Source organism: Oncorhynchus clarkii, chromosome 11, assembly GCF_045791955.1.
Source record: "Oncorhynchus clarkii lewisi isolate Uvic-CL-2024 chromosome 11, UVic_Ocla_1.0, whole genome shotgun sequence".
Lineage (NCBI taxonomy): Eukaryota > Metazoa > Chordata > Actinopteri > Salmoniformes > Salmonidae > Oncorhynchus > Oncorhynchus clarkii.
In genome coordinates, this window is record NC_092157.1 from 8,579,238 (window position 1) to 8,595,133 (window position 15,896).

The window sequence follows — 15,896 nt, forward strand, 5'->3', positions numbered from 1 at the left end:
TTGGTGTTTATATGTGCGTACAATTGTTTGTTCAGATGAACGTGGTACCTTCAGGCATTTGGAAATTGAACCAGACTGGTGGATGTCCACATTTTTTTCTGAAATCTTGGCTGATTTCTTTTGATTTTCCCATGATGTCAAGCAAAGAGGCACTGAGTTTGAAGGTAGGCCTTGAAATACATCCACAGGTACACCTCCAATTGACTCAAATGATGTTAATCAGAAGCTTCTAAAGCCATGACATCATTTTCTGGAATTTTCCAAGCTGTTTAAAGGCACAGTCAACTTAGTGTATGTAAACCTCTGACCCACTGGAATTGTGATACAGTGAATTATAAGTGAAATAATCTGTCTGTAAACAATTGTTGGAAAAACGACTTGTGTCATGCACAAAGTAGATATCCTAACCGACTTGCCAAAACTATAGTTTGTTAACAAGGAATTTGTGGAGTGAATGAAAAATGAGTTTTAATGACCCCAACCTATCTGTATGTAAACTTCTGACTCCAACTGTATAAACTGAAAATAGATAATATTGTTATTCTGGTAACTGCACAAAAGATTAAGATAAACAGTATCTAGTAGATGTTAACACCATTCTGCCGTCATGTAGACTTACTGCACCAACTTCCTGTCTTGTATCATACCACTGTCTCTCCAACTAACTGTGTCTTCTCTCCTCAGTCATCATTTACTTTATATGGTCTTAAACTGCCTTCAGTGAGCTAGTTGAACTCAGCAGTTCCTCTATACTGGAACCCATTAAACAGATGCTCTGTGAACTCAACACTCAAAATAAATGGTCCAAAATAAACAGTAGCCTGCATCATCATATCACCACTATAGTAACAGTTAAACACTTTTAATTCCAGCAAATTCTACAAATATGCAGATAATCAAAGAGTACACAATTATAAATGTAACAAAAGTACCAATAGAAACAGATACACAATGACAATACTGTACATAAAAACACTTAATACACATTGGAAAAATAATTAACATGCACTTATTTTATTCACTTGTGCATAAAGCCCATCTAGGTTGTTAAGTGGTGGTTCCTGGGCCCTACTCCCGGTCACATTGACTTCAGCGTATTCACTCTCCTGTCCCTGCATCCTGTCCTGGGCTGCAGCTGGGGTCTCTTTGGTCTGTAGTTTGGAGAAGTCTATGTCACCGTATTGGATCTCTTCAGGCTGGTCTTCTGCAGGTTCCTCTGGTTCCTCTCTGGCTGTGGCCTGGTTAGTACACACTGTCCCAACCGGGGAGTTCTGTGGAGAGAACACAGAGAGAGGAACAGGTGTAAAGCTCTAAGCTCAGTAATGTGTAAAACTCTAAGGTCAGCAGGTTACACAACACATACTGAGGGGATGTCAATGAAAATGTCAATTCAACTGACAGGTGTAAAGACAGTAAACACTGTCAAAGTCCAACAGCCATTCTGTTATCATTCCATGTCATTACAGGATGTGGCATTGCTATCGATGTGGTCATCTCCCCCTAAACTTGCTCTGAAATTATGTTAACCTCATGGCTTTAAATAGTTTCAGCATTAATTCAGTACTTCCTTAGATACACTTTGTAGATTGTTTTGAAAGTTGAGCCTTATTCCCACCTGTCCCTGTGGACTGTCTGTCCTTTCAAGTCCATCGTGGAGCCTCGAGTTTCTCCTCCTGGAAGACATTTAGAAAGGTATTCTGAATGCACTGAGAGGGTTTTCATATGCAAAACACAAACACAGCAGAAATAATAGTTTTCTATTGATGTCAGGAATAGTTGTTACCATCCAATAACACTGATCAGGCTGATAAGCAAAAGGACCCCCAAAGTTCCTGCTGCAATCCCAAAAACCATTGTGTTAACAGTCTCTTCTTGCCCTGAAAATGCAGCACATATTAGGTCATTTCTCACATAAAGATCTGCAATGTACACTACATGACCGAAAGTATGTGGACACCTGCTCATCGAACATCTCATTCCAAAATCATGGGCATTAATGTCAATGTCATTAAATAGCTGAATCCACGCATTTGAAGGGGTGTCCACATACTTTTGAATATATTGAGTATAAGTAACCTAAGATTGTGCCCTACGTGCCCATTTTACCTTTAATTAACATCTTCACGATCGGACTTAAAATGACATACCCAAATCTAACTGCCTGTAGCTCAGGATCTGATGCAAGGATATGTATATTCTTGATACCACTTGAAAGGAACCACTTTGAAGTTGGTGGAAATGTGAGGGAAAGGGAAAGGGAGAGGGGGATAAGTAGCCAGTTGTCCTACTGAATGTATTCAACAGTAACCTCTCTTCCGCATTTAACCCAACCCCTCTGAATCAGAGAGGTGAGGGGGGCTGCCATAATCGACATCCACGTCTTCGGTGCCCGGGGAACAGTGAGTTAACTGCCTTGCTCAGGGCCACTGATTTTTACTTTGTCAGCTCGGGGATTCGATCCAGCAACCTTCCGGTTACTGGCCCTAACGCTCTAACCACTAGGCTAGTAAAAGATAAAACAAAGGAAAAATATGCGTTTTTTTATTTTTTCATTATCTTTGAAATGTAAGCGAAAGGCCACAATGTATTATTCCAGTTTAGTCACAATTTAGATTTTGGCCACTAGATGGCAGAGTTTTAGACTGATCCTATGAACCATTGCATTTCTGTTCAAAATGTTGTATCAAGTCTGCCCAACTATGCCTAATTGGTCAATATATGCATTTTCAAGTACATAACTGTGCACTCTCCTCTAACAATAACATGATAAGTTTTCACTCTAACAGCTACTGTAAATTAGACAGTGCAGTTACAGTGGTTCCTCCTTTAAAAGTTGTGAGAATTAGAGGTACCCAGCATCACAGCTTCATTGCTCCAGACCACCGCAAGGGGGAGTTAGAGCACTCAATATGCATTTGGGTCCCAAGGTTTTTATATGACCAATCATATCAAGTGGTTCCCAATGACGAATTTGATGTGAGCCACCCATCCCTGGTGACTTTCTTCAGCAAAGATAGCTGACAAAAAAAAAGCAAATTTAAGTAATTATAACGTCATAACGAGTCAAGCAAAAATGTACAATTGAGAGGAATGTGTTAGTTAATGTAGATTGTACATATTTTTATTGTACAACTTTCGAAAATAGCTATTTAGCAAGTTTTTTTCAGTCATATCCAATACCAGGTGTATCAAACTCCATTCTTTGAATGATGCTGTGTCTACATGTATGTATTACAGATATACACTTCAACAGTGTTTACCACTCCTGCTCCTGGGACATCAATGATTACACACTGTAACTATGCAAGATACTGGAAACATGATTTAAGTAAAGGCTGATTTCTAATTCATATATACAGAATAAAAAACAGTACATCCTGCCAGCACGCCCACAAGCGAGCCACTCAGGTGGAGAATGAGGCGTGGAAGAGAGAGTGGAACGAGATTGGAGGCTATTTGCTCTGAGACCGGCATAATAATGTAATGAAACAAGCAGGGAGCAGGTTTTGAACCTTCAACATTCTAGCCTGAAATCCAGCACGCTATCGACTGTGCCCAAATATATTAATTGGGGTTGGGGTCGATTGTGGCTAAAAACACTTTATCAATTGGAATCTTTAACGTGTGGAAAGGGGGAGTATTATTCATAGTTTTTCACAAGCATAGCAGGATGTGCTATTAGCCGAACAATAGACTATTCAACCTTTTCTAAATAAATGTTGAATAGCCGAGCTAGGTGTGAAACCCCCCTCCCCAACTTGAGCTAGGTGTGAACCTCCCCCTCCCTTCTCCCCAACTTTCAAAAAATAATCTACCTACACACGTATCTACCTACACACGGTTAATGTTCTGAATTAAAAATAATAATAATTATATATAATAATTATATATATATATATATATATATATATATATATATACAGTGCATTGCAAAAGTATTTGGCCCCCTTGAACTTTGCGACCTTTTGCCACATTTCAGGCTTCAAACATAAAGATATAAAACTGTATTTTTTTGTGAAGAATCAACAACAAGTGGGACACAATCATGAAGTGGAACGACATTTATTGGATATTTCAAACTTTTTTAACAAATCAAAAACTGAAAAATTGGGCGTGCAAAATTATTCGGCCCCCCTTAAGTTAATACTTTGTAGCGCCACCTTTTGCTGCGATTACAGCTGTAAGTCGCTCGGGGTATGTCTCTATCAGTTTTGCACATCGAGAGACTGACATTTTTTCCCATTCCTCCTTGCAAAACAGCTAGAGCTCAGTGAGGTTGGATGGAGAGCATTTGTGAACAGCAGTTTTCAGTTCTTTCCACAGATTCTCGATTGGATTCAGGTCTGGACTTTGACTTGGCCATTCTAACACCTGGATATATTTATTTTTGAACCATTCCATTGTAGATTTTGCTTTATGTTTTGGATCATTGTCTTGTTGGAAGACAAATCTCCGTCCCAGTCTCAGGTCTTTTGCAGACTCCATCAGGTTTTCTTCCAGAATGGTCCTGTATTTGGCTCCATCCATCTTCCCATCAATTTTAACCATCTTCCCTGTCCCTGCTGAAGAAAAGCAGGCCCAAACCATGATGCTGCCACCACCATGTTTGACAGTGGGGATGGTATGTTCAGGGTGATGAGCTGTGTTGCTTTTACGCCAAACATAACGTTTTGCATTGTTGCCAAAAAGTTCAATTTTGGTTTCATCTGACCAGAGCACCTTCTTCCACATGTTTGGTGTGCCTCCCAGGTGGCTTGTGGCAAACTTTAAACAACACTTTTTATGGATATCTTTAAGAAATGGCTTTCTTCTTGCCACCCACCTCAGCTGTAGATCTCTGCAGTTCATCCAGAGTGATCATGGGCCTCTTGGCTGCATCTCTGATCAATCTTCTCCTTGTATGAGCTGAAAGTTTAGAGGGACGGCCAGGTCTTGGTAGATTTGCAGTGGTCTGATACTCCTTCCATTTCAATATTATCGCTTGCACAGTGCTCCTTGGGATGTTTAAAGCTTGGGAAATCTTTTTGTATCCAAATCCGGCATTAAACTTCTTCACAACAGTATCTCGGACCTGCCTGGTGTGTTCCTTGTTCTTCATGATGCTCTCTGCGCTTTTAACGGACCTCTGAGACTATCACAGTGCAGGTGCATTTATACGGAGACTTGATTACACACAGGTGGATTGTATTTATCATCATTAGTCATTTAGGTCAACATTGGATCATTTAGAGATCCTCACTGAACTTCTGGAGAGAGTTTGCTGCACTGAAAGTAAAGGGGCTGAATAATTTTGCACGCTCAATTTTTCAGTTTTTGATTTGTTAAAAAAGTTTGAAATATCCAATAAATGTCGTTCCACTTCATGATTGTGTCCAATTTGTTGTTGATTCTTCACAAAAAAATACAGTTTTATATCTTTATGTTTGAAGCCTGAAATGTGGCAAAAGGTCGCAAAGTTCAAGGGGGCCGAATACTTTCGCAAGGCACTGTATATATATATTGGTCATGGCTCCCGAGTAGCGCAGCGTTCTAAGGCACTGCATCTCGTTGCAAGAGGCTTTACTACAGTCCCTGGTTCGAATTCAGGCTGTATCACATCTGACCGTAATTGGGAGTGCCATAGGGTGGTGCACAAGTGGCCCAGCGTCATCTGGGTTTGGCTGTATACTGTATACCTACCATATGCGAAATGAGTCTCACTAGTGTTAAGTAATGTTCTGTTAAACATTGTGACGGTCTTATATATTTCAAGAGCATATTGAAGTTAGAAACAAAAGCCTACAACTATTTTAGCACCGTTTCGCGTGGCCCTGAGACAAGCGTGGGGACTGGTCTTGATGAATCAATGAGATTTTTTCCCCCACTTAATGTCCGTTTGGGTATTGGTTAGACAAGAATTAGAAAATGAGTGTGCAGAAATGGTATGCTCTTAGTGTAACCTTTATAGGCAAGTCAGTTAAGAACAAATTATTATTTACACGGACAGCCTACTCCTTCCTCCCCGTAGGGGAATTGAACCCGGTGTCCCACCTGCCCTGCGGGAATTCTTTAGCTAAATAGCCCAGTACTGTACTGCCGACCATCACGTTGTACAGCACCATATTTTCCGTTCCATACTAATGGAAACCCAGAGGGTTTTTCGTTTTTTATTGGAATAGAAAAACCATAATATTAATAAAAATAATTAAGCAAGTACCAGTCAAAAGTTTGGACACACCTACTCATTCCAAGATAAAAAAAACAAACTATTTTCTACATTGTAGAATAATAGTGAAGACATCACAACTATGAAATAACACATATGGAACCAGTTAAGTTAAGAACAAATTCTTATTTACAAGACAGTCTACGCCTTCCTCCCTGTCAGGGATTTGAACCCCCGTCTCCTGTATGCTCCGCATTCTGTAGTAAAGACATGGCCTGCTCTCCCTTATGTAAGGAATTAGGCACTTTCCCATGTTTGCTACAGTATGTATTGTAGACTGCACAGTAGCCTAATAAACAAATGCAGCTGGCTCATATCTTCAAAATGCTTTAAATTTTTTATTATCCAAATGTAGAAGCATATACTGTACGGTACTGTATTTCTTCATCAGGATCTTTATGCTTTCGTTAATAAAATAATAATAAAAATACTCTTTCAAAATGCAGATGTTGATTTAGTTATGGATCCATAATGAATTACTGTGGGAATAAATATCACTGATTTACAGAAATATTGGAACAAAGTTGTCTAATGAAAGCAAACTATTTAGAATCCTCCAATCCTCATGCTGTAGCCTACATCTGACCGTCATGTTGTACAGCGCCATATTTTACATTCCATCCAAACGGAAACCCTGAGGGTTTCGTTTTTTCATTTTTCTCGGAATAGAACACCAAAATAATAATCAAATTAATTAAGCCAAATGTCTTAAAATTAATCCAATTTACAATGTTATTACAAAAAAGGTTTTAAATTCTCTGGTAACGGAAGACAATCAAATGTTTCTCAAAGATGCCCTCTGGTGGTCAAACTAGCAATAACTTGCATTAACAGAAAAAAAATGGCTGACAAATAGATAACGTACCACAGAATGCTGCAGCAGGCAGCAAGGTGTGCCTCAGCATGACGTAACTTTTAAAGGAGGAACTACTGTAGATTAACAAGAATTTAAGCTTTCTGCCCATATAAGACATGTCTACGTCCTAGAAAATGTTCTTGTTACTTACAACCTCATGCTAATCACATCAGCGCACGTTAGCTCAAATCAAATCAAATTTATTTATATAGCCTTTGTACATCAGCTGATATCTCAAAGTGCTGTACAGAAACCCAGCCTAAAACCCCAAACAGCAAGCAATGCAGGTGTAGAAGCACGGTGGCTAGGAAAAACTCCCTAGAAAGGCCAAAACCTAGGAAGAAACCTAGAGAGGAACAAGGCTATGTGGGGTGGCCAGTCCTCTTCTGGCTGTGCCAGGTGGAGATTATAACATAACATGGCCAAGATGTTCAAATGTTCATAGATGACCAGCATGGTCAAATAATAATAATCACAGGCAGAACAGTTGAAACTGGAGCAGCAGCACGGCCAGGTGGACTGGGGACAGCCGTCCCGTGGGGGGTACCGATCACATAGAGGATAAGAAATTATTTTGGAAGTAGGTTAGGATTACAGAACGGCACCTGATAGCATATGATAGCAAAAAACAGAAACCTTTTCTATCAGCCCCATGGCAAAATGTGTTTAATTGCAGGAAAGTAAGCTCAGGATCCCAAATGCGGTCGTCCAACACTGGATAGGAGAGCATTTCCCCAACCCTAACACTTTTACCTAACCTTAACCTCAGTCTCCTAACCTACAGCATAAGTTCTCGTAAACTCCTATGAAAAAGTAAATTCCATATCGAAGTGACGTGAAAAGTTTGTCTCTGTGGCATCCAGCCCAAAAGGCTCTTCTTGGCAAATAGACTTCAAAGAGGAAGTTGGTATAGGAGAAGTTGAGTGGTGTGTAAGAATCACTCAGATAAAATTACAGTTACTCTGTTTCATACCAAGTCTGTTTTTCATGTTGAAACATAATGTGACAACCATATGTTTTGTATCAAACTCGAATTTAATACATTTAACTCTTGAATAAATGAATAGTGGATTTTGGTTCATGATTTAACTATATGTTTAAATCAAACACACATTCCCATTCAAGCCTGTGAGATAGAGGAGAGGGAGATGGTTATAATGCCAAACGTTTCCTTTGTTGTATTATATCAATTTATTGGGGGCAGACTTAGTGATTCGGGGGCCCGTTTCTGAATGCTGCTGACCTGTCCTACCGTGAGAAAGGGACATTAAATACAGTAGTATTCTTTAAAACTGATTTCTCATTCAGTTATTAGGAAGTACGTCACTGTTGAGATGTGAGATGTGCCACATGAATTTCATCACTTTGGTTTGTCAGACCTCACTATGTGTGTGACAGTTTCTGCTGTAGACAGTTTACGTTACCGTCTAAGGCAAGTATCGACTTCTTCACTATATTTTCTGTTCATTTTAATGTTCAAAATAAATTAAAGGAGATTAATTCTGAGTAATGAGATTCAATATGTTCTAATGTACTGCTGTTTGTTCATGTATTAGCTTCACAACTGAAGGATATCGTGTATTTGATATGGGGATGGTTTAATGTGTTGTGTGAGTTAAGTTACTCCACCAGTAAGTGTATGTTTGTACTGTTTCAGGTGATCAGTAGTGTGTGAGTTCTCACATGGCTTGTCCTGAGAACATGTTTTTTCTCATTGGCCTCTTTATGTCAGGTGAGTCTTCCACACAACAACAACTAGTTATGAATCAGAGATAAAGGAATAACCACAAGACATTATATTTTATGGGATGTGCTATATTCCAGCTTTTTAATTGTGTAGAAAAGTGTACAGTTAATTCCTGATTAGTGTATTTAATAGTCTGGATTTAAACTGCCGTGAAAAAGTTTTCGAATATTTTCATATATTCAATCAATAGATGATATTAGATAAATGGAACCTGAGTGAACAAATAACACAACATTTACATACTTATTTAATTTATTTCTTAAACAAAGTTATGCTCCCCTACACTAAATAACTGTCTGTGCCTCCTTCAGTTGAAATGACAACCAACCATACATTCCCTGTAATTGTTGATCAGTCTCTCACATTGTTGTTGAGGAATTTTGGCAAACTGTCCCATGCAGATCTGCTTTAACTCAGTGACATTCAAGGGTTTTCAAGCATGAACTGCTCGTTTCAAGTCCTGGCACAATATCTCATTTGGGATTAGGTCTGGACATTGAGTAGGCCATTCCAAAACTTTAAATTTGTTGCTTTTAATCCCTTTTCATGCATACTTGATTGTGTGTTTTGGAATGGTGGCACAACCAGTTATTGAGAGTAAGGGGGCAATTACTTTTTCACACAGGGGTATTGGGTGTTGCATAACTTTGTTAATGAAAGAAAATAAATAACTATAAAAGAAGTTTATAAACTCAAGTTCCCTTTATCTAATATTAGGTTTTGGTTGAAGATCTGATAACAGTAAAAAAATAAGTAAAAATAGAGAACCATAAAGGGGAAATACTTTTTCATGTCCCTGTATGTTCATGTGAAACCGACATCAGTGTGCAGTTAACAGTATATCTTCCACCACTGTCCCTATCACCACTCCTTGACAACATACCTACCAATTGAAAAATCACCTGTACATAGAAATAAGTTAATATTATGTGAGCGGACCAAGTCATTTGGTGTCACTCTAAAACAGAAAGGTGGAATAAACAAGTCAGGAGTAGGTTTTCTTGGTTGAACGCAGTTCTCTATTGAGAGATTTCTGACAATACCAACACAATCAATGAGAATCTCCCAAGGAACAACATACATCTTCTTTAGATGAAATACAAGACGATTATCTTTAAACTACAACAACAATCACAGATTTGTCACTGTCTTAATGGCTCTTCTTTGGCTAGCTCCCTTCTCTTGGTAGCCATTCTACACAGAGGGTTTGTCTCTCCTCTCCCTGCTGGTTCCATCCTCTCTCTTATAGGGGAAAGAGATATGTCATTAGTACCGTAAGCTGTGCTTAATTACCTCTGGTTACCTTGTCTCAACATGCTTTGTTGGGCTACTATCCGTGAGCCCAGCCTGCCCTCTGGTGGTCCTTCCACAACTATTATTATTGGGAGAGACTGTAACAGTGATGGGTATAAACTCTGGATCATTGATTCTATGTAACGACCAATGAGAGACTATGAAACCACCGGCCTCTATATATGGTCAAAGTCAATATTAAGACAGTAGGGGTAAATGTTTTTAAATACCTCCTCTCCTTGGTAGGCCAACATGCTCAATGTGTGTGTATATGCGTGTGTTTTTGAGTGAGGAGATGGGATGGTTAGCTTCAACAAAGTGAGCTGCTACTGGATAGTCAGTGTTATTACACCTGATTGAGCTGCGGTGGTTGTCACGCCCTGACCTTAGAGAGCTTTTTATGTCTCTATTTTGGTTTTGTCAGGGTGTGATTTGGGTGGGCATTCTATGTTCCTTTCTCTATGTTTTGTATTTCTTTGTTTTGGCTGACTATCATTGTCTCTGATTGGGAACCATACTTAGGTAGCTTTTTCCCACCTATGTTTTGTGGGTAGTTGTTTTCTGTTTAGTGTTTTCTGCACCTGACAGGACTGTTTCAGTTTGCACTTTGGTCTTTTTGTTTCAGTGTTCAGTTAAATAAAGGTCATGAACTCTTACCACGCTGCTCTTTGGTCCGATTCCTCCTCATCAGACGACGACACACGTTACAGTGGTCAGCTATGCATTGTTTTAATTGTCTTTTCGGTTGTCCTACGTAGGCTTTTCCACATGAACATGTGATGAGACAGATTACTCCCTATATCTTGCAAGAGATGATACCCCTAACAGGGATTTTTCCACCTGTATGTGGGTGTCTGAAGAAGGATGTTTGTGTTGTGCTATTGCACTGTGAGCATGAGTCACATTGGTATTTCCAATTTGGATTGTGTGTCAAGAGTGTCTGAGTGGGCTCAGGGGCCAGGTCAGATCTCACTAAGCTATCCTCAATATTGTGACCACACTTATAGACCACCAGTGGGGGATCCTTGAAGAGGTTTGCCATTCTATAGTCTGACTGCAGAATATGCCAGTGCTTTTCAGGATTGCTTTCATTTTCTCTGAACACTTGGTGTACTTAGTGCAAAATATTTGTTTATCTTCTTTGGTTTACTTTTTAGCAATTCTTCTCGTAGTTTTTGAGATTTTAATCTTTGCATCATCAGGGATTTTTTACATGTAGCCTCTGATTTTGAAATTATTTTTCAATTTCTAAGCATTGCTGTCAAAATCTGAATTTTGGCCACAGATTAGTTTAACCCTGCATAACTGGCTTTATGGTATACCATTCCTGAGGGGAAGGGGATGCATAATATCTCCACGTAGCAGGTTGAGGTCTGTTGGCTTTGTGTACAAATCTATATGTAATGCATCATTCTCTTTGATGATCCATAAGTCCAGGCAGTTTATTTTTCTCTCAGCAGTCTGCATGGTGAATTTGAGCTATTCAGAGCTCTCGCTTAGCAGAGTTTGGAATTAATTTAGTTCCTGCTGACTTCCTTCCCAGAGCACAGACATCATCTATGTATCTCTTCCATGAGAGGATTTTAGAAACTAGGGAGTGTCTCTGTTTTGTAAGTGGTTCCTCAAATTGTTCCACATACAGGTTCACATAGTTGGGGGCAAAGGAAAATAGGAAAAAGGAAAAACTCTGACTCAAAGATGAAGCAGCTATTGGATAATACCAATTTAGTGAGTTTAAAGATGCAATCATTGGCTGGAGAGACGGCAGTGTCTCTCTACTGAAGGAAGTGTTGCAGGTCACAAAATATAATTTAAACGTCTGCATTAAGGTGTCTGTAATAGAATATACTTGTCTAAAACGAATATAGACATTAATAAATGCATTTCTATAGCTTCCAACATCTGTTTTACACTGGAGGAGGAGTAACAAGATGGCTGTGCAGTTGCCTCCAAACAGAGGCCCCTGTCAGTCATCTAGGGTTAATACATATCATTGGACTGAACTGATAATACATCAGAACCTCCCTGATGTTGTATTTTATGTTGCAGGTGTTTTGGCCTGTTTTGGTCAACGAAATTTGATCACCACAATGCCAGATAGACTGGATGTACTGACGGGCTCCTGTGTGCAAATCCCATGTTCATTTGATATTGATGACCCACAGAAAACATTTAACAGCGCAATACTACCCTCTGGAGTGTGGATTAAAGGAAACCAATACTTTGGTGAGCGTCCGGACAGAGTGATATTTAACAGTAGTGAGACGGTCAACAGATATCAAGGGGAGATAACTGGAAACATGTCCCAGAAGAACTGCACCACAGTCTTCTTCAATGTAACCACCAATTACTCTGATATATACTTCTTCAGGATTGAGAGTCAACCATTCCGTGCAACAGACACTGAAAAGTCTGTTAAAATAGTTGTCAGTGGTAAGAGACAATTTAACTGTTTACCAACTATTTTTCCCAGTTTAGATTCCTTGCATCAAAGATAAGAGTAGAACAAGCGGACAGTTTAACTATGAGGGTAAAATATATTTATCTGCAATGTATTACAGATTTTCCTTCCAGTCCCATCATTACTGTCTCAGGTGAGGTGAAGGAAGGGACCCCTGTCAGTTTGAACTGCTCAGCTGTTGCGCCCTGTCCCGAACACCCCCCTGAGCTGACATGGACTCTTCCAACAACTGAGAACCAACTGCAGGAGAATCCAGACCAAACCAAATCAGTTCTCTCCACGGTGACCTTCACTCCGTCATACCTTCATCATGAGAAGAACATCACTTGTACCTCAGTCTACCCAGTAGGGACAAGCAACAAGAGAGCTGAACATAACATGATGCTTAACGTTTCATGTAAGATGTAGTAACCGGTTCCTGTAGAATAGATCATTCTATCATGTTTCACTGATGATTGTAATAGAGTGGTTTTGATGAGACTATTCAATATACCATATCCAGATACATTCTAAATGAACCCCTCTCCCTCAGTCTCTCCTAAGGACACCTCGGCCTCCATCAGTCCAGCTGATTCAGTATCAGTGGGCAGCTGTGTTAATCTGACCTGCAGCAGTACAGCCAACCCTCCTGTGACAAACTTCACATGGTTCCAGATCAGTGGGGGTGAAACAACACAGGTAGCATCTGGACAGAGTTACACCCTCAATGTGACTGTTGGTGATGGAGGACTGTACTTCTGTGAAGGAAGAAATAGTCACGGCTGTGGGAAGTCGAATGAAGTGCAGCTGGCTATAAAAGGTAAAATTGGCACGTAGGGCACAATCGTAGGTTAGATATACAATATATATATTCAAAAGTATGTGGACACCCCTTCAAATGCGTGGATTCAGTTATTAAAGCCTCACGTTGCTGACAGGTGTTTAAAATCGAGCACACAGCTATGCAATCTCCGTAGACAAACATTGGCAGTAGGATGGTAACATTCACTACCGAGTTCCAAACTGCCTTTGGAAGCAATGGCAGCACCAGAACTGTTTTATGAGGGCTTCATGAAATGGGTTTCCATGGCAGAACAGCCACACACAAGCCAAAGATCACTATGTGCAGTGCCAAGAATCAGCTGCAGTGGTGTAAAGCTCACTGCCATTGGACTCTGGAAAAGTGGAAATCCGTTCTCTGGCGTGTTGTAAATACGATTCACCATCTGGCAGTCCGGCGGACGAATCTGGGTTTTGACGGATACCAGGTGAACACTACCTGCACCAAAGCATAGTGCCAACTGTAAAGTTTGGTGGATGAGGAATAATGGTCTGTGGCTGTTTTTCATGGTTTGGGCTAGGCCTCTTAGTTCCAGTGAAGGGAATTCTTAAGGCTACAGCATACAATGACATTCTATATTCCATATTAATGGCCATGATTTTGGAATGAGATGTTTGACGAGCAGGTGTCCACATACTTTTGGTTATGTAGTGTACTTGAGAGATCTTTTTGTGAGAATTGACCATAATATGTGCTGTATTTTTAGGGCAAAAAGAGCCAATGGTGTTTGGGGTTGCAGCAGGAACTCTGGGGGCCATTTTGCTTATCAGCCTGATCAGTCTTTTTGTATGGTAAGAACTATTCCTGGCATCAACGCAAAGCAATTTTATTTCTGCTGTGTTTGTGTTTTGCATATGAAATCCCTCTCAGTGCATTCAGAATACCTTTCTAAATGTCTTCCAGGAGGAGAAACTCGAGGCTCCACGATGGACTTGAAAGGACAGACAGTCCACAGGGACAGGTGGGAATAAGGCTCAACTTACAAACCCACCTACAAAGTGTATCTAAGGAAGTACTGAGTTAATACTGAAACTATTTAAAATCATGAGGTTAACATCATTTCAGAGCAAGTTTAGGGGGAGATGACCACATCGAAAGCAATGCCACATCCTGTAATGACATGGAATGATAACAGAAGGGCTGTTGGACTTTGACAGTGTTCACTGTCTTTACACCTGTCAGTTGAATTGACATTTTCATTGACATCCCCTCAGTATGTGTTGTGTAACCTGCTGACCTTAGAGTTTTACACATTACTGAGCTTAGAGCTTTACACCTGTTCCTCTCTCTGTGTTCTCTCCACAGAACTCCCCGGTTGGGACAGTGTGTACTAACCAGGCCACAGCCGGAGAGGAACCAGAGGAACCTGCAGAAGACCAGCCTGAAGAGATCCAATACGGTGACATAGACTTCTCCAAACTACAGACCAAAGAGATCCCAGCTGCAGCCCAGGACAGGGTCCAGGGACAGGAGAGTGAGTACGCTGAAGTCAACGTGACTGGGAGAGGGGCCCAGGAACCACCTCTTAACAACCTAGATGGGCTTTATGCACAAGTGAATAAAACAGGTGGATGCTAAGTATTTTGCAATTGGGTATCAAGTGTTTTTATGTAGAGTATTGTCATTGTGTAATAGTTTCTAATGGTACTTTTGTTACATTTATAATTGTGTGCTCTTTAATTATCTGCATATTTGTAGAATTTTCTGGGGTGAAAAGTGTTTAACTGTTACTATAGTGTTGATATGATGATGCAGGCTACTCTTTATTTTTGCCCATTTATTTTAAGTGTTGAGTTCACAGAGCATCTGTTTAATGGGTTACAGTATAGAGGAACTGCTGGGTTCAACTAGCTCACTGAAGGCAGTTTAAGACCACATAAAGTCAATGATGACTGAGGAGAGAAGACACAGTTAGTTGGAGAGACAGTGGTCTGATACAAGACAGGAAGTTGGTGAAGTAAGTCTACATGATGTCAGAATGGTGTTAAAATCTACTAGTCACCGTTTATCTTCCTCTTTTGTGCAGTTCCCAGAATAATAATATCTATTTTCAGTTTATATCTATTTAGAAGTAATTATTTCAGTTTTTATGTTGAGTGTTAAATTGAAGAAACAATTGAGACTGAATTTCAGGTTGTTTGTTAATTGCCCTGCCATTAAAACCTTTACATTCAATTTCCATGAAATCTTTTGGTCTTATTGGTCCAACATTTAACATATCTCATTAAAATCGATTCTATTGAGATTTTGTGTCACTGTTCTACACACAATGTGGAGTTATGTTTTTAGACATAAAAATGAAAAGCTGAAAGTCAATATGTATTCAACACCTTTTCCATGTCAAGCCTAAATGAGTTCAGGAGTAAAGATTTCCTTAACTAGTCACATGAGTTGCATGGATTCACTCTGTGTGCAATGCTAGTGTTTAACATGATTTTTAAATGACTACCTCATCTCTGTACCCCACACATACAATTTTCTGTAAGATCCTCAGTCAAGTAGCAACTTTCAAAC

General features: G+C 39.8%; 1 protein-coding gene across 1 annotated transcript; it reads left to right on the forward strand.

Moving 5' to 3' along the window:
• The first annotated feature begins 8,744 nt into the window (after positions 1-8,744).
• Positions 8,745-15,409, forward strand: LOC139420150 (myelin-associated glycoprotein-like). Its single transcript, XM_071169937.1, has 7 exons — positions 8,745-8,793; positions 12,151-12,534; positions 12,663-12,959; positions 13,095-13,361; positions 14,089-14,173; positions 14,286-14,343; positions 14,688-15,409. The coding sequence occupies exons 1-7, from the start codon at positions 8,745-8,747 to the stop codon at positions 14,958-14,960; spliced, it is 1,413 nt and encodes a 470-aa protein (XP_071026038.1). The 3' UTR covers positions 14,961-15,409.
• Positions 15,410-15,896: the final 487 nt, after the last annotated feature.

Coding starts and splice junctions, on each gene's coding strand:
- LOC139420150 (XM_071169937.1), top strand. CDS start 8,745: ATGGCTTGTCCTGAGAACATGTTTTTTCTCATTGGCCTCTTTATGTCA. Junction 13,362..14,088: donor AGTGCAGCTGGCTATAAAAG/GTAAAATTGGCA, acceptor CTGTATTTTTAG/GGCAAAAAGAGCCAATGGTG. Junction 14,174..14,285: donor CTGATCAGTCTTTTTGTATG/GTAAGAACTATT, acceptor AATGTCTTCCAG/GAGGAGAAACTCGAGGCTCC.